This window comes from Schistocerca serialis, chromosome 2, assembly GCF_023864345.2.
Source record: "Schistocerca serialis cubense isolate TAMUIC-IGC-003099 chromosome 2, iqSchSeri2.2, whole genome shotgun sequence".
In the NCBI taxonomy this organism is placed as follows: domain Eukaryota; kingdom Metazoa; phylum Arthropoda; class Insecta; order Orthoptera; family Acrididae; genus Schistocerca; species Schistocerca serialis.
This window is the reverse complement of record NC_064639.1, coordinates 1,045,296,635-1,045,323,887: the sequence shown is the minus strand read 5'-3', so window position 1 is coordinate 1,045,323,887 and position 27,253 is coordinate 1,045,296,635. Positions and strand designations below refer to the sequence as shown.

General features: G+C 40.3%; 1 protein-coding gene across 1 annotated transcript in view; it reads left to right on the top strand.

The window, feature by feature from the left end:
• Positions 1 to 27,253, top strand: part of LOC126458476 (serpin B6-like) — a 238,280-nt gene that overhangs the window by 87,186 nt on the left and 123,841 nt on the right. The window contains exon 4 of the mRNA XM_050095570.1: positions 15,493 to 15,703. Coding sequence (XP_049951527.1) covers positions 15,493 to 15,703 — 211 coding nt within the window. The remainder of the gene's footprint in view (positions 1 to 15,492; positions 15,704 to 27,253) is intronic.

Sequence of the window (27,253 nt, the reverse complement as noted above, 5' to 3'; positions counted from 1 at the left end):
GAAATTGAGGCAGCGTGGGGTATAAACCAACGATTATAGTTGATTTGACCAAGGATGGTATGCTGTCGCTTCACATTGGAGGGAGGAGGGAGGTTTTGAATCACCTCGACATATTCCTTAGAGGTGTGTAGGCCATGGGAATCAATTGTGAACCCGAGGTAAGTGACCTCTTGTGCAAAAAAGTCAAACTTTACTTTCCAGCAATGCAGGTTAGCCTCAGAAAAAACCTGAAACAGCCAATCCAGCTTGTCCACGAGGTCCACTGCAGATGAGCCACCGACGATGACATCGTCCAAATAATTGGTCTCACAGGCACATGGCTTTTGAGGTGTTCCAAATAACATTGTAAAATGGCGGGAGCACTGGCAATGCCAAACGGAAGGTGGTTTCACTGGAAAAGGCCACACGGGGTATTGATCACTAGGATCTGCTGCGATTCCTAATCCAACAGCAACTGCAAATAAGCATCGTGCAAATCAATTTTGGCAAAAACGGTCGAGCCCGCAAGACGTGTGAGCGTGTCATCCACCTATGGGACAGGATATGCATCAATGATGGACTGAGACTTGACTGTGAAGTTAAAATCACGCATGATGCGTAAAGCACCATTCAGCTTCTCAACTATGACGATAGGCATCGCCTAGCAACTGTGCACTATGGGAGAAAGGACGCCTTCATCTTGTAAGTGGCGAAGTTCCACCTGGTGCCTTTCTTGGAGAGGAATGGGGACCATGCGGGCCTTAAAAACAATGAGGAACAGCAGCGGGAAGAAACTGAACGTGTGCAGTGAAACCCTTCACCCCTGGTGTGGAGGATGAGACCCAAGTTTTGTATTTGCTGAGCAACGGGGCAAGGAGGGTATCTGATGAAGAAAACGGCACCGCCTGTACCACACCCTGCGCTGATAAACCCAGATGACCAAAAATGTCCACGTCCAGAAGGTTAGTAGCGCCAAGGTATCCGACCACCAAAAACTGAGCGGTGAAGGAACGACCGTTGTAAGAGATTTGAGTGGAGAAAAACGCCATCGATTGATATACAGTGATTATGGAAACTGCACAAGGTACGAGTGTACGAGGATAAAACCAGCAAGCCCAAGTGTTGGTAAGTGGCACCATCCACAGTAGAAACGGATGATGCCGTGTTAATTTGGAAGACCACCAGAATATGCACAACCTCCAGCGTAAGGAGAAAACAGGCACCTGACTGGGGAATAATGGAGAATACTTGGCTGTCAATGGTATGCAAGGCTTCCAGGCCCTGAGGTGATGATTTGTGACAAGCCCGTGTGTCTGCAGGAAGCATGACATCTACATGATATTTCTGTGAAGCCTGACACACTACTGTGATATGGAAGCTAGGTGAAAGACTTCCTCTCACAGAAAAGGCCAGCAGATTGACAAGACTCCCACTTGGCACTAAGCAACTGGTGAGTCTCAAAAACAGGTGGATCAAGACGTGGTGGTTGTAGCTGGTGAGACTGTTCAAATGCACGAATGATCAGCAGACTGGTGTCGAGGGACGGATCCTGTAGCTTCAAAATATCAGCCCAAAGACCCCCATCTGGTGTGTGAAACATCACCATGTTGTGAATAAACAAAGAGACATAAGAATGATTGCAAGCAACATTGGCGCACCGGAATTAACAATCACGGGAGAGACCCTGGAGCCTCATAATCCATTCCCGATACGTCTGACCTTGGGACCTTCAACAAGAACAGAAAGTCTGGGGGGTGACAGTGATGTGTATTTGTGCATCAGAGTACTCAAAAAGGTAACCCTTAATATGGGTAAATGAGAGATCATGAGAGGACTGCTCAAGGTTAAGTTGTTGAATTAAACGGTGCATCTGTGTACAAACTGTTGATAAAAAAAAGCCTGAATTCGATTTTCATTGTGGATCCCATGTGCCAGTAAATGTTGTTCCAACCATTTGACATAATTTGACCGTGGTTCAACAGACCTATCGAAAGCCAGAAACATCGCTGCAGCCACGTGCAAAGTGTTCAATGCTTCTGCAATGGAATCAACTCTATGACCTACCTCTTGCAATGCTGGCGAGTGAGGGCAAAATTCTGAACACGTGAGCGCTGCCTGAATCTGCCATAGAGTTTCCATCACTTACTAAAGAAGTTCCTTGGTGGAGGCCATTACATTCGAAAACGGAAGCTTTATCCTCATCACCAGTAACTGTAGTGTCCTGTGGTTGGCAGGAAAGAACTAACAGTCAATTTGAACACACTTTATTATAATTAAAGGAAAACTCCTTCTTGGCATACATTGAGTTTTAAATCCAAGAACAACAAGAAAACCCCACAATTCTTGGGGTGGCAAGCCAGATAAGGAAACAAGACAATGGAACAAAATGTACTATACCAGTTACAAAATACAACATGCTACTACAATGCTACAGGGACTGTATACAATACTAGGGCCGGCATAAGTAATGGCTGGAGCTGTTGCCCAACAGCACGTAAATACTGCTGGTCTGACTGTCCGTGCGTGCTTATAAAGCCAGGTCATCAGAGTGGTGCATGAGTCATATGAGTTCCGTTTGGTGGAACACTGTCACATATTGTCTGGAAAAGTAGTTCTGTTTTTATTTGGAAAGCCTCTTAGTGTTTATATGCGCTGGTGATTTTTCTCTCCGTACTCCTGAAAGGAGGTTGGCAGCCCATCTTGCGTGTCGGTGGTGTGGGTCCTCTACCTAATAAGGGGCCGCTACCACAGTCTAGGCGACAAGAAAAGCTATGCAGCACTCCCTGATGGTACTATCCAGCCCACCTCTTCAAGGGCATCTGAGTCTGCTCTGACAGCCACCATGGATTATTGACAATGAGTACATGCCATCATCTGTGACATACTTTACCAGCACAGTCAAATCGCACAAGGGTCAAAGTGGCCAGTTGTGATTTCCCTGGTGTCCCGAAGGCATTTAGTGCATTTGGGTATGATAGCAGCATCTGAGCTATGTCTGAATGGGTGGAGAGTGATATATCTACCACTGGTGCAATGTCTGGATGTGACAGAGGCAGTGGTGTAGATGGCAACATTAGTTGGTGCAGCCATTCTGGATAGAGATGGATACATTGGTGCCAGAAAGTTGCATATTTGGTGGTCACTTTGTACATGACTGCAACATGCGTGGCCTCTATCACTGTCGATGTCCAACCTGAGTGCCTACCAAAAGACTGCACACAGACTGGGGCAACACTGTGGATATGGGGGTTCTTTGTGGATCTACGTCTACATCAACATCTGTACTATGCAAACTAGAGTGAAGTGCAGTATAAGAGGGTGCATTCCATTGTACCAGTTACTAGGACTTCTTTCCGTTCCTTCCCCATAAGGAGCATAGGAAGAACAAATGCTTGAATGACTCTGTGGAAACTGTAACCAGTCTAAACTTGTCTTCATGATCCCAGTGGGAGTGATATTTAAGGGGTTGTGATGTGTTCCTAAATTCATCACTTAAAGTTGGTTCTAAAACTTTCCAAGTAGGTTTTCATGGAATAGTTTGTGTAAATCTTCAAGCATATGCCAGTTTAGTTCCTTTAACATCTTTATAACACTCTCCCATAGCTCAGACAAACTTGTGAGCATTCATGCTGCCCTTCTTTGTATCGGCGTCCTATTTTGTAAAGGATTCCACAAGGTTGAGTAATATTCAAGGACAGGTTGCACGAGTGTTTTGTATGCAGTTTCCTTTGTAGAATGATTGCATGTCCCTAGTATTGCACCAAAGAACTGAAGTCTTCCATCTGCTTTGTCTACATCTGAGATTGTGTGATTGTTCCATTTCATATCCCTATTAATTGTCACACTAAGGTATATGTATGAGTTGATGAATTCCAACTGTGACTCATTAATGTTACAGTCATAGGATACTATGTTTTTCATTTTGTGAAGTCCACAGTTTTACATGTAAGGCAAGTTGACAATTTTTGCACTGCTTTGAAATCTTTTTAAGATCTGACACAATATTCTACAACCTTCTTCATATAATACTTCATTATAGATAACTAAATCATCTGCAAAAAATCTGTTGGTGCTATTAATATTGTCTGCAAGATAATTAATATATAACATGAACAGCAAGGGTCCCAAACACTTCCCTGGGGCCATCCAAAATTACTTCTGGCATTCTCCGTACCAAAAACTCCTCAGCCGAGTCAAAACTTTTTGTTAATCCCTCACATTTAAGGAGATGGGACCTGAATAAACTGAAAGAACCAGAGGTTGCAAAGAGTTTTAGAGGGAGCATTAGCGTATGATTGACAAGAACAAAGTGAAGTCAGCAGAGGATCAAGTAGGTAAAAAAATGAGAGCTAGTAGAAATCTTTGGCTAACACAAGAGATATTGAACTTAATTGGTCAAAGGAGAAAATATAAAAATGCAGTAAATGAAGTAGGCAATAAGAAATACAAATCTCTAAAAAATGAGATTGACAGGAAGTGCAAAATCACTAAGCAGGAATGACTAGTGGACAAAAGTAAGGACGTAGAAGCATATATCACTAGGGGTAAGATAGATGCTGCCTACGGGAAAATTAAAGAGACATTTGGAGAAAAGAGAACTGCCTGTATGAAAATCAAGAGCTCTGATGGGAAACCAGTCCTAAGCAAAAAAGAGAAAGCAGAAAGGTGGAAGAAGTATATAAAGGGTCTATACAAGGGCAATGTACTTGAGGGCTATATTATGGAAATGGAGACGTTGTAGATGAATATGATATGGAAGATATGATACTTTGTGTAGAATTTGACAGAGCACTGAAAGACCAAAGTTGAAACAAGGCCCTGGGAGTAGACAACATTCTGTTAGAACTACTGACAGTCGAGGGAGAGCTAATCGTGACAAAACTCTTCCATTTGATGATCAAGATGTACGACACAAGCGAAATATCCTCAGACAAGAAGAAGAATATAATAATTTCAATTCCAAAGAAAGCAGGTACTGACAGGTTGAAAGTAACCAAACTATAAGTTAAAGCAGGTGCTGACAGGTTGAAAGTAACCAGACTTTAAGTTTAATAAGTCATGACTGCAAAATACTAACACAAATTCTTTACAGACAAATGGAAAAACTGATAGAAGCCGACCTTGGGGAAGACCATTTTGGATTCTGTAGAAATGTAAGAACACACGAGGCAATAGTGACCCTATGACTTATCTTAGAAGATAGGTTAAGGAAAGGCGAACTGATGTTTCTAGCATTGGTAAACTTAGAGAAAGCTTTTGACAATGTTGACTGGAAACTCTCTCTCAAATTCTGCAGGTGACAGTTGTTAAATACAGGGAGCGAAAGGCTATTTACAATTTGTATAGAAACCAGATGGCAATTATAAGAGTTGAGGGACCTGAAATGGAAGCAGTGGTTGAGAAGGGAGTGAGACAGTATTGTTGCCTATACCCAACATTATTCAATCTGTTTATTGAGGAAGCAGTAAAGGAAACAAAAGAAAAATTTGGAGTAGGAATTAAAATCCAAGTAGAAGAAATAAAAACCTTAAGATTTGTTATTTGCATTATAATTATAATTCTGTCAGAGACAGCAAAGGACTTGAAAGAGCAGTTAAACAGAATGGACAGTGTCTTGAAATGATGATATAAGATGAACATCCACAAGAGCAAAACGAGGCTAATGGAATGTACTTGAATTAAATGACGTCTTGCTGGGGGAAGTAGAGAGGATATAAAATGTAGACTGGCAATGGCAAAGAAAGCATTTCTGAAGAAGAGAAATTTGTTAACATCGAGTACAGATATAACTGTTAACAAAAAGTTTGTGAACATAGACGTAAATTAAAGGAAACTTAAAAGATTTAAGTGTGAGGAAGCCGTTTCTAAAAGTATTTGTATGGAGTGTAGCCATGTATGGAAGTGAAACATGGACGATAAATAGTTTTGACAGGAAGAGAATAGAAGCTTTTGAAATGTGGTGCTACAGAAGAATGCTCAAGATTAGCTGGGTAGATCACATAACTAATGGGGAGGTATTGAATAGAATTGGGGAGAAGAGGAGTTCGTGGCACAATTTGACTAGAAGAAGTGATCGGTTGGTAGGACATGTTCTGAGGCATCAAGGGATCACCAACTTTGTATTGGAGGCCAGTGTGGAGGGTAAAAATCGTAGAGGGAGACCAAGAGATGAATACACTAAGCAGATTCAGAAGGACGTAGGTTGCAGTAGGTACTGGGAGATGAAGAAGCTTGCACAGCATAACGTAGCATAGAGAGCTGCAGCAAACCAGTCTCAGGACTGAAGACCACAACAACAACATCAACAGCACAATTCTTCACTCCTCACTGGATATGTTCAGTCACTGTAAAGTGGCAGTCATAAGCAGAGGGTGTTTTGATGTATAATTGTTTAAGATATCAATGTAACCTGAACCACCATGTAACGACACCACCAACCTCAGCTAAAAATTGCACTCTAGCTGTTAGCAAATGGTTTATGTGCTCTGCTTTGCTTTGAGTTCTGCTTGGATGCTATTTCCTTTCCTTATTTTGAAATAAAGAGCAATCTTGCTCTGTCACAGGGTTCGAATGTGACACTGACAAAACCAGATGGAATCAGTGATCCATATGTACATTATTACATCGGTTCTGCCTTACCAGGAGCAAAGAAAATGGACATAGGCTGCCAGCTCTGTGAGAGGGAAGCTTGGCTTGTCCCCCACTCCACTCTTCTCCCCACAACAATCAGAGCTCCATGTTTGTTTTATGTTTGTGGCTGACTACCAGAAAAGTGTCTGCTACAACATGAGTGTCAGTACAAGAAATAACAGAGCATGTATAAATTTGTCGAACGTGTAATCTGGATTTTGTGAAGCAAATTTAATCAAATTACCAACATTTAAAACTAAAAGCATTGTACTCACCAAAAGCAGCAACTCCATGATTTCGGGAAGACAGCTTCAAAATAATTAGTAGGAATGATATTGTAAATCGATTTGTTGCTCCTTCTCGCTGGCAAATAAATCTGCCATCTCAGACTGAAATGTTCAATTTTACACACAAATGACTTTTCACAGGATAGCAGCCCTAAAGCACTCAGTCATTCTTCTTTTATGGTGTTTCGTAGGAACATTTTAATTCTCTTGAGCATTGAAAAGCACCGCTCAGCTTCTGATGTCGAGATTGGCATCTTGATTAGCAGTTTCAAAGCTTTAACAGTCTTGTCGAATGTGTCACAAAGTTAATTCTCTACAATCAGCAAAAGAAATGCAACTGTTCTCAATTCATGTCTAGCACAGAAGACTTGAAGCTCACCCTTCAACTTTCTTTTTCCCAGAAATGTATGTGTCTCTAATTTCAAGGTATTTGTCAGGAAAATCTGTGATGTATTTGTCAAACTGATTTACATCAAATATGTTGGCTGAAATGAGGTGTCCAGTGAATTGGAAATGTAATTTTATTTAAGAAAGGATGACATTGCACACTTCCAAAGCATCTATTTTTTTATGAGCATCATTTTTGAAACTAATCTCATTAACAATGGAGTCAATGTCATCTCTGACATTTTGCAGCATTACTACTTCAATGTTCTGGTTGTCTTGCATTGCTGTGGTGGGTTCGGTTATCTTCTTCTGAAGCTGATTAAGAAGTATATCTGCATGAGGCATTATCTTACAGAAAAATGATAGCCAGAAAATGAATTCATTATCTTGCAGTCTTTGTTTGTATGAACCAGCTTTTACAACAGTAGAAGATAGTTCTATACCCTCACTTGTTTCAGTGAATTCCATAACAGTAATAAAGTTTTTCCCTGTTTTCAAAAACATATTTTACTACTTGTGAGTGATAATTCCATCTCGCCACAAACACGGGGCAAGCTTTTTAGAATAATGCTTTGAGACACTTTTGATTTCTGTGGCGAGTTAGAAAAGAAAGAAGAATTACCTGAGAGCTATGCAAAACAGATGTGGGCGTTGCGATTGACAGAGGCTGCCATAGACATAAGGTTGAACTGAAGTGCATAACAATGGACGTAGTTTGCAATTGGATATTTGTCTTTAATTTCTGAACCCTGTTCGACTTGCCTCTCACAACATTTGCATCATTGTCACTCTGAGCTATTAGGTATGCTTGATCATCGCCAATTAATTGTTCAATATCTTTCAGAATACTCTCAGCTATAGAATGAGCATGCTGACTTTCTGGATTGACAAAGTTCCAAAATCTTGCAATAGGTTTTCCCTCATCAACATAACGCAAAACAATAACCAATTGAAATTCTCAAGACACATCTGTGCTTTCATCCATGATTATAGCAACATAATTGGCACCTTTTATTTCTTTATGAACTTCATCATGATACTTTTCCATTGTACATTGCAGTAGTTCCTTCTGAACAGTCTTAGAAATGTCTTTGAACACTGATGCTTGAATGAGGTGAGCTTGAAAATGTTTATCCAGTTCTGCACTGAACTGAATTAGCTCACGAAAAACCACCATATTTTGAGAGGCATCAGATTCATCATGGCCCCCGAGAGCCAGTTCCAAAGCACCACAGAACCGAATACAGTCTATAATTAAATTCAGTATATATCTATTCTTTTCTACACATTTGTTGTGGCTGTCAATTGTTTGTCTATATTGTGAATTTATGCTGAATGTTGGTTTTGTCTAGAGATGAAAGACTAAGCACATTATTCATGTGTCACTTTGACATTTCATGAACTTTCATGTTAGACCATATAAGCCAATATCAGTTATTCCGGTCTTATACCAATTAACATCTCCCCCAAATAACACACAAGGAAAACAAAAAAACAGTGTTGCTTTCTTCACAACCACAAATCCATCGATTTTTTGTTTGCTGCTACGGATTCTGATGCGGGAGTGGCCTACCCAGTGTTTTTTATCTGAGAGTCTTGTCCCTAAATGGCATTTTTAATAACTCATTTACTTTGTTCATGTTTTCTGTTTTCACAATCAGCTGAATTTTTCCTTACAGATAACACTATGCAGACAGCTGTATACAGTCAGTTACCTGACCTCGCAATAACTACAATGTGTTTGTACAGAACTGTAATACACGAACATAATGAGTATAAACAGAAATACTACACCTTTGTTTGGAAAATAGATGTTCAATTGGTGGTGAATGCGTTAGTTTGTTTTGTTCTGTAGCAATAGCCCTGCTGTTGTGAAATATAACCAATATTGAAATAATGGCTCTTAGTTTCAAAATCTAAGGGCATAATTATATTCAAATTACATATAGCTATTTATAACAATATTTAAATGCATTATTTCTGTATTCAATTTAATTAAGCATTAACCAGCATTTATTAATGCATTAGCACTATCTTGCATAAAGATTGTAAAACTGGATTACAAGAAATCTGTGCCCCAATGTATGCTAATGTGATCGCTAGATGTCAGATCGTGCTTCTACAGGTCCTGCACTTTACTGCTCTCTGGCAGAAAGAACGTGAAGCTTTAAGCCAGACTAGTTGTGGCACTACCTCTGTCATAAGAAGCATGTAGAAACCAATGGCTGAGCCTTTCACACAGCCCTTATGAGGGCAGATGGTGCCAATCTGCAGTTGGCTCCAAGCTTCAAAAACCTACTGCAAAAGAGCGCGTGGCGAAATGTGCCACTTCAAATCAGAAAATACATACTCTGAAACAATGTTTTATGTACAGTTTGTATAGATTTCTCTTTCTTTCTTTCTTATCCAAGTTGTGCCGCCCCTGCATGACACATTTGTTCCAAAAAATCTAGGCTTCTGGATACAAGTTTTGGTAAAGCTCACCACATTTTACAGTTAATAGTATTTGATTCAGATCAACACTCAGATGTTGCAAAGCAAGTGCTTCTCTATGGATAATGCAATGGAATCACATAATAACAAGAGCTTTTCCACAGATAAGTGCTTACAGACCACTCAACATGGATTGCACACCAGCAGTACACACACCAACACAGTGATCCCAGTTAATCTGTTTTATTTCATGAAGTTGCCCATTATTTCAAACAAATCCTTGCCTGTCATCCCTGCATTTATTTCCATAGAAAAATAGACGATCTTTCATCATTTAATTACTTTTTTCATCAACAAATCACCCATAGAAAATTACGAGGTGCATTCAAATTCTAAGGCCTCCGATTTTTTTTCTAATTAACTACTCACCCGAAATTGATGAAACTGGCGTTACTTCTTGACGTAATCGCCCTGCAGACGTACACATTTTTCACAATGCTGATGCCATGATTCCATGGCAGCGACGAAGGCTTTTTTAGGAGTCTGTTTTGACCACTGGAAAATCACTGAGGCAATAGCAGCACGGCTGGTGAATGTGCAGCCACAGAGAGTGTCTTTCATTGTTGTAAAAAGCCAAAAGTCACTAGGAGCCAGGTCAGGTGAGTAGGGAGCATGAGGAATCACTTCAAAGTAGTTATCACGAAGAAACTGTTGCGTAACGTTAGCTCGATGTGCGGGTGCATTGTCTTGGTGAAACAGCACACGCGCAGCCCTTCCCGGACATTTTTGTTGCAGTGCAGGAAGGAATTTGTTTTTCAAAACATTTTCGTAGGATGCACCTGTTACTGTAGTGCCCTTTGCAACGCAATGGGTAAGGATTACACCCTCGCTGTCCCAGAACATGGACACCATCATTTTTTCAGCACTGGCGGTTACCCGAAATTTTTTTGGTGGCGGTGAATCTGTGTGCTTCCATTGAGTTGACTGGCGCTTTGTTTCTGGATTGAAAAATGGCAACCACGTCTCATCCATTGTCACAAACAACGAAAAGAAAGTCCCATTCATGCTGTCGTTGCGCGTCAACATTGCTTGGCAACATACCACACGGGCAGCCATGTGGTCGTCTGTCAGCATTCGTGGCACCCACCTGGATGACACTTTTCGCAATTTCAGGTCGTCATGCAGGACTGTGTGCCAGAACCCACAGAAATGCCAACTCTGGAGGCGATCTGTTCAACAGTCATTTGGCGATCCCCCAAAACAATTCTCTCCACTTTCTCGATCATGTCGTCAGACCGGCTTGTGTGAGCCTGCGGTTGTTTCAGTTTGTTGTCACATGATGTTCTGCCTTCATTAAACTGTTGCACCCATGAATGCACTTTTGACACATCCATAACTCCATCACGACATGTCTCCTTCAACTGTCGATGAATTTCAATTGGTTTCACACCACGCAAATTCAGAAAACGAATGATTGCACGCTGTTCAAGTAAGGAAAATGTCGCCATTTTAAGTATTTAAAACAGTTCTCATTCTCGCCACTGGTGGTAAAATTCCATCTGCTGTACGGTGCTGCCATCTCTGGGATGTATTGACAATGAACACGGCCTCATTTTAAAACAACGCGCATGTTTCTATCTCTTTGCAGTCCGGAGAAAAAAAATCGGAGGCCTTAGAACTTGAATGCACCTTGTATATGAGCACCTCTATTGATGCAGCTTCATCAAGTTACAAAGCAGAACGGCCTTCTTTGATTTTTTCTATAATTTGTTCATGAAGATCATCTCCTAATTCTTGAATTTGATGACTAATTGTAATTTCAGATGAAAGGTTAGGAAAAAGGTGTTTTGCCATGGACTCTCCAAACATAATGAACACCATGCAACTAGCACATTGTAGAATTAGTTCTTCTGCAACCATATAGGGTTTCTTACATTTTACTACTCAGTAAGCTGCATAATAGGTTATTAAAAGTGCTTCATTCAAGATTTTCACTTGCTTAGAAAATGATTATTTTTGTTCTTTCATTTGACTCATTCTGTAGAAAAAAAAATGTATCTTGGTTTGACCATGTCATTCTAATGAACACTTTCTAAATGACACTTTAATTAGCTAGCTAACATACATTCAACAGAAAGTACTTTCAAACACAAAATACACTATGAACTCCCTTTGTTGTTCACAACAGTGGATGTGAAACCAAATCTAAGTAGATATTGTTGTATTTTCCTATCTTCATTATCATTTTACTTCTTGTTGTCAGCAAGTTCTTGCTTTTGGCTTCCACTTGAGAAGTTTTAAAACTTTTCCATAGCTTATTCCTTTTATAAACTGTATAAAAATGTCGCAATATAATACAAACAGGTTGGAAACACAAAAATCGCTGCTAAGTGTAAGATGCCTTTGTTGAGCTTCAAGGTTATGACTGCTTATGTAGGCTGGCTAACATCTTAAATGGAATTGCTCCAAAGCCATAAAGGTAGACACCAGAAATGAAGTTTCCCACAACTGTCCTCCTTGCCATTAACTACAAAACAAATCCACATTGTCCATGTGGTCATTCACAGCATGCAAAATTGCAACAGTGCACAGGTTGATGATTGCTACACTAGACCCTCTGTTTCTCCATTATTTTAGACTGGATTGTTTGGGGTGACCCACAGATTGTGTATAATGTCTTCCTATCTCACTAATATACTGGCTTTTGGTACATATGATAGACAAACTTGGAAATCACAAATGCCACTGAAACAGATTTTTTCTTCAAAATACACTACTGGCCATTAAAATTGCTACACCATGAAGATAATGTGCTACAGAATCGAAATTTAACTGACAGGAAGAAGATGCTGTGATATGCAAATGATTAAATTTTCAGAGCATGCACACAAGGTTGTCGCCGGTGGCAACACCTACAATGTGCTGACATGAGGAAAGTTTCCAACCCTGTTTCTTATACACAAACAGCAATTGACCAGCGTTGCCTGGTGAAACGTTGTTGTGATGCCTCGTGTAGGGAGGAGAAGTGCATACCATCACGTTTTCGACCTTGATGAAGGTCGGATTGCAGCCTATCACGATTGCGGTTTATCGTATCGCGACATTGCTGCTCACGTTGGTCGAGATCCAATGACTGTTAGCAGAATATGGAATCGGTGGTTTCAGGAGGGTAATATGGAACGCCGTGCTGGATCCCAATGGCCTCGTATCACTAGTAGTTGACATGACAGGCATCTTATCCACATGGCTGTAACGGATCGTGCAGCCACGCCTCGATCCCTGAGTCAACAAATGGGGACGTTTGCAAGACAATGACCATCTGCATGAACAGTTCGATGACGTTTGCAGCAGTGTGGACTATCAGCTCAGAGACCATGGCTGCGGTTTCCCTTGACTCTGCATCAGAGACAGGAGCACCTGCGGTGGTGTACTTAACAACAAACCTGGGTGTACGAATGGCAAAATGTAATTTTTTCGGATGAATCCAGGTTCTCTTTACAGCATCATGAAGGCACATTAGAAACACGTATTCGTCATTGCCATACTGGCGTATCACCTGGCGTGATGGTATGGGGTGCCATTGGTTACACGTCTTGGTCACCTCTTGTTTGCATTGACGGCATTTTGAACAGTGGACGTTACATTTCATATGTGTTACGACCCTTGACTCTACCCTTCATTTGATCCCTGCAAAACCCTAGATTTCAGCAGTATAATGAATGACCGCATGCTGCAAGTGCTGTATGGGCCTTTCTGGATACAGAAAATGTTCGACTGCTGCCCTGGCCAGCACATTCTCCAGATCTCTCACCAATTGAAAACGTCTGGTCAATGGTGACCAAGCAACTGACTCATCACAATATGCCACTCACTACTTTTGATGAACTGAGGTATCATGTTGAAGCTGCATGGGCAGCTGTATGTATACACGCCATCCTAGCTCTGTTTCACTTGATGGCCAGGCGTATCAAGGCTGTTATTATGGCCAGAGGTGGTTGTTCTGGGTACTGATTTATCAGGATCTATGCACCCAAATTGCGTGAAAATGTAATCATATGTCAGTTCTAGTTTAATACATTTGTCCAATGTATACCCATTTATCATCTGCATTTCATCTTGGTGTAGCAATTTTAATGGCCAGTAGTGTAGTTCTTGATATGTAAGGACTGAAATGAAAATAAATGAAGAAAATCACTAATGTAATAAAATAATAGTTACAGTGTCCTTCAAGCAATAGATTGCTGTTTAGTAAACATATTTTCTCTCTCTCTCTCTCTCTCTCTCTCTCTCTCTCTCTCTCTCTCTCTCTCTCTCTCTTTTTTTTTTTTTTTTACATGATATATCAGGAAATCCCTCACAACAGTGCAGGAAGTAGAAATGCTCACAGATCGTGTTGTGAGTACATTGTGATGAAATTATTACACTACATTTGACGTTTCATCTTTAACATCATTGTAATCTGGCTGCAGTTGACATCAGTAGATCATCTGCAGATTCCTAAGATCTCTATTTGCCTGTCAATTACTTCCCTGATAAAATCTCGACCTAATACCACTTTAAACAAAATGCTCATCAAGAAAATTTTATATAACAAATCTCTCTATCTGTTAAGCAGTATTTCTTGCATTAATGTTTAGTATTCTTCAGCCGTTCTACAGTAAACAAGAATTCATGCTATTACAAGTAATTGTCTGTTATAATAGGGAGAGCATCACAAAGACACAGAAAGAACAAAAATGACAGACTCTTGAAGACAGATGTAAACTATCCCAAGAAAGCCGACATAAAAGTTTTCTGGGTATGGTACTGTGTCATAATGTACAAAACTACTGCTGCTGGAAAAAACCAACATTTTGGCCACGATTGCAGTGATATTCATCTGGGTCGACCATTAGACCAAGAAGAAGGCCGCTGCAACCGTGGCCGAAATGTTGGTTTTTCTGGAGCAACAGTAGTTTTATACATTATGACGCAGTACCATACCCAGAAAACTTTTATGTCGACTGACTCTGGCTGCAGAGGCCTATGCAATTACACCCCATGGAAGTACTGGCTTTAAATGATTACTCTAGGAATATACTACAACCCCCTTTGTTTCGCTCGCATGGGAATTGTGAGGATAAGATTAGAATAATTACTGTATCCATAGAGACATTGAAACAATCATTCCTCCTGTGCTCCGTATGTGAATGGAACAGGAAGAAACCCTAATAACTGGGTTACAATGGGACGTACACTCTGTCCTGCACCTCACAATGGTTTGCAGAGCGTAGATGTAGACGTAGAATCACCTGTATTTGTATACATTTCTATAAATGACATTCCATTTCAAAAATTTGTTGTGAGTATTTTTTACAGAACACATGGTTAACCAGTAACCTAAATATCAAGGATTTTAATAACTTCTACAATGCTCTTTGCTCGACATTCTTCCTTGCTCCTCACATGTTTTGATATCAGTTCTAGCATTCCTAACAGCTCACCTAGTTATGCCTTTTCCTTTTGTATGCAATAAATCTGGTTCCAACAAGATTTGTCTTACAATTTTTAATTTTGCTATCTGCTAAATCCCAAAGTTTGTGAACTTTGAACTCCTTCTCCTGTGAAATACCTTTTATTTATTACACATAGTTACTGCCTATTTGTGATTAAATTAAAACAGTGCTCCCTTTGATATATTTGAAAATTGCTAAAATCAATATAGTTACTTCATTTCTTTTTGTTCATCTGTTTGTTAGTTCATTGTGGCTGTATAGACAATTGATGTTCTTTATAGGGGTCTGATGACACAGTGCTTGAAGTAGCCAACAAGGTTTATGCACAAGCAAGTTTTCCAATTAAAGAAGAGTTCAGAGCATCTGCTGCAAAATTTTTCACTGAAGCTGAAGAAGTTGATTTTATCAATGAAACAGAGAAATCTAGAGTAAAAATCAATGAGTGGGTAGAGAACAAGACAAACAAAAAGATAACAGAGTTGTTCCCTGGAGGTAGGAGACTGTTTTTACTATTTTTTAAGTTCGTAATGCATATATCTTTGCACAATCTGAGAAATGTTTCACCAGTACAATTTTAGTTGCCCCTGTCACTGTGGTAGTACTGTCATATAAAAGACATCCCAATAAAGAATTTACAACTTTGATATTGTATATAAAAGTGTACTGATAGCCTAGAGAATTGATTCCACTGCCATTCTTCAGCAAAATATATGATTTTTGCCCCTCTCATTAAGTGATTCAGGACAGAATCATACCACTATAAATACAACGAGAAGATGTTCCTAAATGATAAGTTTCAGTGGTCTTGAATGTGACAACAATACAATGGAGTTTTCATGCTGTATATGAAGGACATTGCTCCAGCTTGGCTATCATTTCTGGGGGTCACTTGCAGTTTGTTGAAACTATCTGTTCACTGTGTTTAATAAATCAACAGGGTGCATGTAATTGTCAAATAATGTCACAAAATAAGTCAGGCAATGTTCATTTTCAGTCTTAGTAAACTGACTCAACATGCATCTCTTGAAATGGACTTTCTCCTGTAAATGTCAGCCAACATACTGATACATCAATAATGAGCTTCCGGGTGTTCTCCTGAGCTGTTCTCTCCCTTTTGTACAAAATATTTTGATGACCAACCCACTGTCTTCTACAGGTGCCGTGTATTTACTGCCTGGAGGCCAACCTGTCTGTGAGCTATTGTTGGTCTCACACTGCTGTTTATAGTTGAGTTTGATTCCTGATGCCCAGTGTTCCTTTGATACTCTTTTGTTTTTCAGAGGTCTCACTAATATTCTGTGAAATGCAGATTCTCTTGGCATCTTCCAACTCTTATCTCCATGCCTTGATCCATCACCATCCTTCACAAAGAAATTTGGTGCTACAGATCTTGGTCTGTAGAGCTCGACCACATTCAGACAAGGAGAGCCTCACCAAACAATTACAGTACCTATAAATAATGTTCCAAAAGAATGGGTACAGAGATCATCAAATTGAATGAGTGATGCAGGCAATATCCAGAATGCCTGAGAAAGAGGTTGAGACTGAGACTGATGAAGAGAAGCCAAACAGCAGATACTTACCTTATGCTGGCCCAATGTCCAGAAAGATTGGTAGACCATGGAAACATGGTATCCAGTGTATTTCACACCCTCAATTAAGATTATAAGGATTTTTTAACATTACAAAGTTGATCTAGGCCTCTGATTGCTGGGTTTTGAACTGATATCCATTCAAATGTGGCTTGTCTTACTTGGGAGAGACTACCAGAATAGTCGAGGAGAGATGCAAAGAACTCTGTGACGTACTCTACTAAAACAACCAAGCAACTAAACCATTGCTGAGCAGTGACTTGAAGATAATCATGAAATGAAATCAATGTGATCAGTATTGTGGTGCAAATGCCTAGTTTCAGGGGCAGCACAATTAAGGTTCAAATGGTTCAAATGGCTCTGAGCACTATGGGACTCAACTTCTGAGGTCATTAGTCCCTTAGAACTTAGAACTAGTTAAACCTAACTAACCTAAGGACAGCACACACAATTAAGAAGTCTGTCAATAAAGATGTCAGAAAACCTAATAAACTAGGATGGTGGTTTCAATTTGAATGATATTTGGCGTCCCGTACTCAAACTACACTCCTGGAAATTGAAATAAGAACACCGTGAATTCATTGTCCCAGGAAGGGGAAACTTTATTGACACATTCCTGGAGTCAGATACATCACATGATCACACTGACAGAACCACAGGCACATAGACATAGGCAACAGAGCATGCACAATGTCGGCACTAGTACAGTGTATATCCACCTTTCGCAGCAATGCAGGCTGCTATTCTCCCATGGAGACGATCATAGAGATGCTGGATGTAGTCCTGTGGAACGGCTTGCCATGCCATTTCCACCTGGCACCTCAGTTGGACCAGCGTTCGTGCTGGATGTGCAGACCGCGTGAGACGACGCTTCATCCAGTCCCAAACATGCTCAATGGGGGACAGATCCGGAGATCTTGCTGGCCAGGGTAGTTGACTTACACCCTCTAGAGCACGTTGGGTGGCACGGGATACATGCGGACGTGCATTGTCCTGTTGGAACAGCAAGTTTCTTTGCCGGTCTAGGAATGGTAGAACGATGGGTTCGATGACGGTTTGGATGTACCGTGCACTATTCAGTGTCCCCTCGACGATCACCAGTGGTGTACGGCCAGTGTAGGAGATCGCTCCCCACACCATGATGCCGGGTGTTGGCCCTGTGTGCCTCGGTCGTATGCAGTCCTGATTGTGGCGCTCACCTACACGGCGCCAAACACGCATACGAATATCATTGGCACCAAGGCAGAAGCGACTCTCATCGCTGAAGACGACACGTCTCCATTCGTCCCTCCACTCACGCCTGTCGCGACACCACTGGAGGCGGGCTGCACGATGTTGGGGCGTGAGCGGAAGATGGCCTAACGGTGTGCGGGACCGTAGCCCAGCTTCATGGAGACGGTTGCGAATGGTCCTCGCCGATACCCCAGGAGCAACAGTGTCCCTAATTTGCTGGGAAGTGGCGGTGCGGTCCCCTACGGCACTGCGTAGGATCCTACGGTCTTTGCGTGCATCCGTGCGTCGCTGCGGTCTGGTCCCAGGTCGACGGGCACCTTCCGCCGACCCGACCACTGGCGACAACATCAATGTGCTGTGGAGACCTCACGCCCCACGTGTTGAGCAATACAGCGGTACGTCCACACGGCCTCCCGCATGCCCACTATACGCCCTCGCTCAAAGTCCGTCAACTGCACATACAGTTCACGTCCACGCTGTCGCGGCATGCTACCAGTGTTAAAGACTGCGATGGAGCTCCGTATGCCATGGCAAACTGGCTGACACTGACGGCGGCGGTGCACAAATGCTGCGCAGCTAGCGCCATTCGACGGCCAACACCGCGGTTCCTGGTGTGTCCGCTGTGCCGTGCGTGTGATCATTGCTTGTACAGCCCTCTCGCAGTGTCCGGAGCAAGTATGGTGGGTCTGACACACCGGTGTCAGTGTGTTCTTTTTTCCATTTCCAGGAGTGTATTAAACTCCCTTAGGGCATCACATCCACCAGAGTTGTAAAGTTGTAAAATGTTGAGAAAATTTGTGTTTCACAGAATATCAGTATGAGCTCTGAATAGGGATGTGCAAATGGATTAAGAAGTGCCTTAGTAATTGGAAAAATTGATTGGATAGAATAGTCAAGAAAATTTTGAAGGTAATTTGTGAATCTGTGCACAACCATAGGTTAACATTAAGTGATAACGGTATCAACAGACCTTGAGTACCATTACATGCAAGGTCAGTAAACATAATTTCCATTATATACTGCTGGTTGCAGTAGTATGTGGTACCAAATAATCACCACAACCATTCAAATTGTCGATTTGTCTATAAAGTTTTAAGCACATGAAGCACAATATTTTTTGTATGAGTAAACCAAGTTCACTAGGTACCTATCCAGTCTGGGCCATTACCTTCACATTAATTCCATTGTGTTTAGTCTTGAGGGTCACAATGTTGATGCAGGAACACTCTTCCAGAAAGGGTGTTAATTATTCTTGTCTGCACTGAACCTCTTGATGCCGGATCTCGGCGATGACTGAAATGATGAGCAGATAGGAGTTGAACTAATAACCATGCAAATAAATATTCTTTTTCTAAAAACTTTTTGTAATACCTTTAATGAACTGTTAAAATACATATTTTTAACAATGCTAGTATGATGGATCCAAGCATAAGCCCGTACGCTACCACTTCCCAAAACAAAAAGGGTGAAGATACATGAATTAATAAATTGAAGAGCTTATTTCTTACTTTGTTTCATACAGATATTTAATGATGTATCAAAACATTATCCTTGCCACAAAATAAATTGTGAATTTAATTTTGGCAGTGTCTTTTTTATAGCTCATTTAGTTTACATATAGCTTATATATATATATATATATATATATATATATATATATATATATATATATATATATATATATATATATATATACACACACACACACACAGGGTGGAGATAAATTGTGTCACAAAAATTTAACCCTGGATAGGTGATGCCAGTAAGAACCAAAATTATCAATGTTTTGTTGGTCAACAATGCACTATTTTTAAACTACACAAACTTGGCCCCACGTGCTCCAATTGACCGTGGGATTGCCCTGTTGCCGTTCATCGGTTGATGGGTAATGCTATGGCTGTCAGTGCTGCCAATCACATCAGGGCAATGCCAGGAATCCTTGAAAGAGTTTGGCAAAACACCGTTTGACATCACCAAGATTGTGTCATGTCAGAGGGTCACCAGTTAGAGCACCTACTTTAAGTAAAAAAAAAAAAAAAAAAAAAAAAAAAAAAAAAAAAAAAAAAAAAAGAAGTGCCCTTTTCAGGGCCAAAATCGTTTGTAAAAGACTTTCTGTATTTAAACTAACAGCTGTTGATGGGTTTGTTCCCAGCACATCTTATCATGAAACTACAATGGATCTGTCAGGACCCTGGCGGATTCACCACCAGAGTAGAAGGCTGGCACGCTACCACTGAGCATTCAGGCCGCCTTGGATACATCAACATCTCTGGCAGGCAAAGTATTCACAGTCATGCATTGTCCAGAGGATCAGGCAACAGGGTGATCCTGCAGCCAATCAGAGCTCGTGGTGCCAAGTTTCCGTAGTTTAAAAACTGTGCTTTGTCGACCTACACAACATTAGTAATTTGGTTCTTATTGACATCAGCTATCCAGGGTTTAAATTTTGTGACACAATTTTTCTCCACCTTGTATATAAGGAAAGGAAAGAAGGAAAAGTAATATGAATCAATACAGCTGTGAAAAACAAAAGAGCATTGGGAATTGAACTCAGCTGTACATAACAGCATGAGACCAACAAAATAGCTCATAGTCTGGCTGGAATCTAGCCAGCAAGTACACGTAACAGCAAAGCTTTCAGTGCCTGAGAAAAACAGCTGGGTCAGTCATCAAAATATTCCACTTGAATGGAAACAATAACTTGGCAGATAACCCAGAACCACACCATTAATGAATCATGCCAAGAAAACCTGAGAGACCATACTGAGACATTATCTTCATCTTAACCTATACAAATTTACGAAGGAGGAAGAACTAAAATACATGCTTAAAATGACACTTGAAAACATTTTTACTGACCTGTTACATTAGCTGGATGAAGATAATGATTTTATCAGAACAAAATCTTTAGTCTTGAGTCAACTGGTCACTGAAAATCTGTGGCAAATTTAACATGTTAGTAAACTTTTTAATTCCATGAATTGGCAAAAATTATCAGTAGCACCATATATACCTCTAACAAGATAGCACACCACTGCACTTCCTTAAGCAATTCTTTGATATCCCAGTGACATATGGGTCAAGCTGACCTATTGTGTGGCCATGTTATTCACAGGACCTAATACCTCCTGATTTGTAGTTTTTATCAAAATAGGGTATCCTTAATATCAGTTTACTTTTTGAGCCAGAACAAGACCCAGAGCTGCAGCTGAAGAAATTTCATACTGCTGGGGACTTGGCAGGCGTCAAGTTCAAGTGGAATGCCTACCAAATCACTCATACTGGTCACTTTGAACCTTTAAAAATTGTAAGTTAAATGCTTCATGTAATTTGCTAAATAATGACACTAAAGTCAGTTACAATAAAATTATATGCAATTGAAAAGTTGTAAAATCCTTATTAAAGCTTCCAGTGTTATTTTTATATAATAAAGCCCAACAATATTTGATTGTAAGAGCTCTAGTTTTCACATAGTATGTTATTGGAGGTTCATTACTTTGTTATAATTGTTTATAAACACTACTACTTATTAAATGTTTGCTTCATAGTTACATAGATACATTTTTACCTGTGTTGACTGCTGTAAGAGCATAATGACTCAAAACATTTTAATTACAGAGACCAAGGCTCGAGATCAATTTTGATATCCCAAACTGATTAATCCAAGTAGGTTTACAATGGTTAATTATTTCTCAATGTCACAGTACAATTCTTGTTTTCTCTACATTTTCACATCTCAGGCCCTTCCTCAGTACACATTTTGTTTTCTATTATTTATTGATTTTCCACATGCTTTCTTTTCTCTCTTGTTTGTTTAGAAGTGCAATTTTGTTAGATTTGTTTCACACAGTGTTATAACTTGTAACATCTTAGCCTACACTTTGTCTGCAAAATAGCTCATAGCTGCAATTCTGATTTAATTAAATACAAACTGAGACTTTAATTTTTAATATAATTATTTATATAGAATTAGTTTATGCGAAAATTTTCAGTTGCTTCAGTTTCATATGTGTTTGTCATGACAAAACATCGCGGAGAACAATATTAAATGCCTTCCCTGAAAAATACATAGAACAGATAATTTGGAAGCCCACTTATGAAGGACATATATTGGATCTAATAACAACAAATGAACTTGACCTCTTTGAGGATGTCTACATTGAAACAGGTATCAGTGACAATGAAGCAGCTGTAGCAACAATGATAACAAAAATATAAGTGTAAATAAAACATGTAGAAAGATTTATATGTACAGTGAAGTGGACAAAGTGCCATGTGTCATAAAGGAACTTGAAACATTTAACTCTCAAAAGTATCATGTAAAAAGACTGTGTCTCAAATTTGGGAGAACGGATGACCATGCTGTGGATGGACGTGTAAATAGCGGAAAAATTTAAGATTTTACATATAAGTCTATAAAATAAGAAAATTTTTTCTACATTACAGCAGAAATTAAGGTTATTTAATGTATTGTGTATCTCTATATTTTATAATGCGTGTGTCAGGTATGAAATATTAAACCTGTAGATATTTATCATCTAATTATATAAAATGTCTACATAGTAATGATAGGATCAATTTTCTGTGTTACCTCTGTGCTGCACTGGTTGTTGTGTGTACATGTTATAGCTGTCAAACACATAATGGCTACATTTCTTGATCATATTGAACACTACTGTCTTGGGATGGAAACAGGGAACTCATGGTCAGAGCAAAGAGTCTTACATTACAGGTCTCTTGTTGTTTTGAAAACTACCTCCTGATCATTGGCAGTAGTCCAGTCAGACTGCCAGCATATGCTAGTCAAGAGAGAACAGCAATAGGGAAGTAACCAATTTTACAAGTTCCTGGTAGGAATGAATTATATAATTTCATTTGTATGCTTTGGTAGTGTAGTTTCTGAATTCCTGCTTCTTAATTTAATACTTCAATGGAAACTTCAGGTAGCAATATCAACAATGTAGTAAATGGCAGATTGCTATTTAATGTAAAGAAGTTGCAGACAGCCACAATTAAAAGAGACTTACATAAAACTTTTGACCACAGCCTTCATCAGTGAAAGAGAGACACACACCATTCCACAAACAAGCAAGCACACCTTAAGCACACACAACCGCCAACTCCAGCATATCAGTCTGGAATGGAACTATCACGTGGGATACAAGCAGTAACCTGGAGGGGGCGAGGAAGGGGAAGCAATAGCTGTGTATGGGTGGGGAAAGAGACAAACACTGTCTGGTGTGCAGGAACTAGACTGCACAGTGTCAGAAGGTTGTGGGGCAGGAAGGTGGGGGAAAAAGGAGCAAAAAAGAAGAGGAACAGGAAAAGACAGGTGGATACATTGGCAAAGGGCTGCATGTAAACAGAGTGGAAGATGACAATGGGGAGGAGATAATAGGACAGATGGGGTGTGAACTGTTGGGTGGATGGTGTGGGGACAGTATGTTACTGTAGGCTGAGGTCAGGATAATTACAGAAGTGGAGAATGTGTTGTAAACCTAACTGCCATCTGTGCAGTTCAGAAAACTTGATGGTGGAGGGAAGGATCCAGAAGACTTGGGTAGGGATGCAGCCATTGAAATCAAGCATGCTGTGTTCAGCTGTATGTTGTGCCACAGGGTGGTCTACTTTACTCTTGCCACAGTTTGGCAGTGACCATTCATCCTGGTGGGCAGCTGGTTGGTAGTCATACCAATATAAAAAGCAGTGCAATGTTTGCAGCAGCAGTGGTAAACGACATGGCTGCTTTCACAGGTGGCCCTGCCCCTGATGGGGCAGGATAAACCTGTTACATGACTGGAATAGAAAGGACTGGGTGTGTGTATTGGGCCAGTTTTGCACCTGGGTTTTCCACAGGAATATGATCCTTGTGGCATATGGATGGACTAGGATGTTGTGGAGGTTGGGTGGGCAATGAACCATTACTTTAGGAGGGGTGGGAAGTATCTTGGGTAGGATGTCCCTCATTTCAGGGCATGATGATAGGTAATTAAAGCCGTGGTGAAGGATGGGGCTCAGTTGATCGAATCTGGGGTGGCCCTGGGTGATGAAGGGGACACTCCTTTGTAGCAGGTTCTTGAGGATGGTGGTAGGATTGAGGGTATGAGGGAAAATGGTGTGAGAGATCTGTTTGTGGATTAGGTCTGGAGAATAGTGCCTATTTGTGAAGGCTGGGTGAGACCCCCAGCATACTGAGAAAGAGCATTTTTGACACTGCAGATATGCATCCCCAGTTGGCCATTTTCTATGGGAGGGATTTATTTGTGTGAAAGGGATGCCAGCTGTCAAAATGCAGGTACAGTTGATAGTTGGTGGGTTTAATGTGGACAGAGGTGTGGATGAAGCCATCAGAGAGGAGGTCAACATCTAGGAAAGTCACACACTGGGTTGAGGAGAACCACATGAAGTGAATGGGAGAGAAGTTGTTGAAATTGTGAAGGAACGGAGATAGGGTGGGGTGTATTGGCCCTGAGTCCAGACCATGAAGATATCATTAATTAACCTGAGCCAGACTAGAGGTTTGGTGTTTTGGGGGCTAGGAAGGTCTCCTCTAGATGGTCCATAAAAAGGTTGGCATAGCAGAGTGCCATGTGGGTACCCATGGCTGTGCCACAGATTTGCCTCGAGAACAGCCCCAGATCTATGATATTTCTGGACCATGACAAAAGCTGGATAGTGCCTCCCCTGCCCTGAGCATTTGAGACAGGACATCAAAAATTTAAAAAACCAATTTTTCAGAAATATGTTCATTCTGTAGCTCACATCTTTCTAAAGAGTTTGATATATAAAACACATGTGGGCAAGGAAACATAAAGCATGTTATTTGGTCTTAAGTATGCCAAACTGCAGTGCCACTCATCTTCACACAGAATTCTTCTATCGCATGCTACTATATTTTGCTCTGTGGAATTTATATGCATATATTTTGTAATGGAAACCATCAATCCTATGTTCAGGACAGTTGATCAATACTGAGTGGGATTATTTGTGATGAGGAGAATAAGAACCCTCCAGAAAATTTGCACTCTCTATTGCCTATAAAGCTTCCTCTTTTGTGTGAGATAAAATTAAATAATGGATTCATAAAACTAGTAAAGACAAAATACAAGCAAGGCAGCAAAAAACTTCTTCAGTCCTTAGGTCCCAGCACTCTTCTCTTTCTAACCTTGCTACAGCTCCATATGGTGTGTATTTCTTTCTGCGAAAGACTCTATTACCTCATCAAAGTTTGTCTAATGTTTTGCTACATGATAAATCAAAATATCATTGTCTAATACTGAAAAGTTATTAACAAAAATAGCTCCCAAGATTGGTGTGGTTACTCAATCTCATTACATCTATTTTGTATCTGTGTGCTAGATAAAATGAAATAACTCTTTCTAATATTCCAGTAATCATAGCATATGCTGCAAAAACGAGATAGTTTAGGCACAAATAATCATTTTACGTACTCTATTTACATAAACAACAAAAGAATATTATTCACGAAGTACCAATATCAAATGCCTCTTAGGCCTACTAGAAGCAAAAAGTTTGATGTTATGAAACAGTTTCATATTTGATTCATATGTTCCAGTTTCTCGAGCTTGAGATCAAAAAGTAGTATTACGAAATGTCTATATAAATTTGTCATCATCATATTTTTCCATATTATTTGTGTGATGTCCCTGTTTCTTCTCCTTCCTCATTCTAACAAACAATATTGTCATCACTAATTCTGTAACTATTCCTGCCATTGTCAAAACTTATTTTCTCATTAACTTCCCTAAACCTGCCAGAATCAGTGGTACAGTTATCCTGCATTTATTCTCTGGTTAGGTGTTACTACGTATTCATACAACACATTTTCCATGCTATTCTCAGAAAAGAAATTAAGCGGCTGCTAATCAGGAACTGTACAACTTGTGTAGGGTTATCACAAAATTTCTCTGACAAAATTTAATTTTCTTGGACACACTGAGAGTATAATCTTTCTTAGATGTTATTCCTGTTAGTCATTTACTTTCGGTCTGGTAGTCTGAAGCTATGGCTTTTGCTAATAATTATAACAACTCTGATCATTTGCACACCTAATCAACCACATGAACAAACAGCAATTTGCGCTCACCCGTTCAGGTTTATTCAGGTCAGCTCATATCCTCTCACCCCTTTTGTCTGTGGGGAAGTATTTTATTTCTAGATGTGATGGAAATTCACCTGTCAGAGACATCACGTACACTCTGAATACATTCAAAAATCAACTTATGATTTCTTCAGAAATCAACTTAGAATGTTAAAAAACCATTTGAGATGCATTTCAAAATCATATGAATAATTGATAGACCAAAGTGTTCTAGATGCTAAATGCTTTGTGAAACAAAGTTTTTTCATTCAATAATATGAATTTGGTGAGAGGCTAGATTATGGGGAATTGGTTGTAGGTGTTGGTCAATGAGGGCTGAAATTCATTCGGTGGGGACACAATAACCAGCCACAAGTGCAGGATTGTTGGGTTTGTGGGTCTTGGGGAGCATGTGGAAGGTAGATGTGCAAGGCGTCATAGGGTGAGCAGGGAAATAGATTCAGGGGAGATGTTCTGGGAAGGGCCAGGGACTGTAGTTGTGTTGGACTCCTTGAATGGGATTTCTCTGCAAAACTTTATAGGTAGAGAGGTCAGGTAATTGGCAGAAGCCTTCTGCCAGATAGTCATTATGATTCTGACAACAGTGGTGGAATCTTTTTCTGCAGGTAAAATGATCAATTCTGGATTTGTTTTGAGTTTGTATTTGGTTGTTCTTTCTTCCGCTGAAAGGTTGGTGTTCTGAGGAAGACACCTGGGCAAGGATGTTGAGGCTAAGTTGGCGGAAAGGAATTTTTGAAAAGTGACCAGTGGACTGGACGGTTCGGTGGGAGAGGCGGGCAGGGGGGGATCACAGTTGGATGGTGGTGCAAACTGGAAGAGGCAGGGTTCAATGTTGGAATTAGGGTGGTTTGGTTGGAGGGATTGTTGTCAAAGAAGTGCTTCCATTGCCGGGACAGGGAGAAGGCGAGTAGGTCTTTGACAATTCCAGCATGGTTAAATTTTGGTATAGTGCTAAAGGTGAGGTCTTTGGATAGGACAAAACTTCTGTGGAGTTGAGCCACCAACAAACAGTGGCCTAGAGCAAAATAGGCTACCCTGTGGCACAACATGCAGCTAAATACAGCACACTTGATTTCAATAGCTGCTTTGCTACCT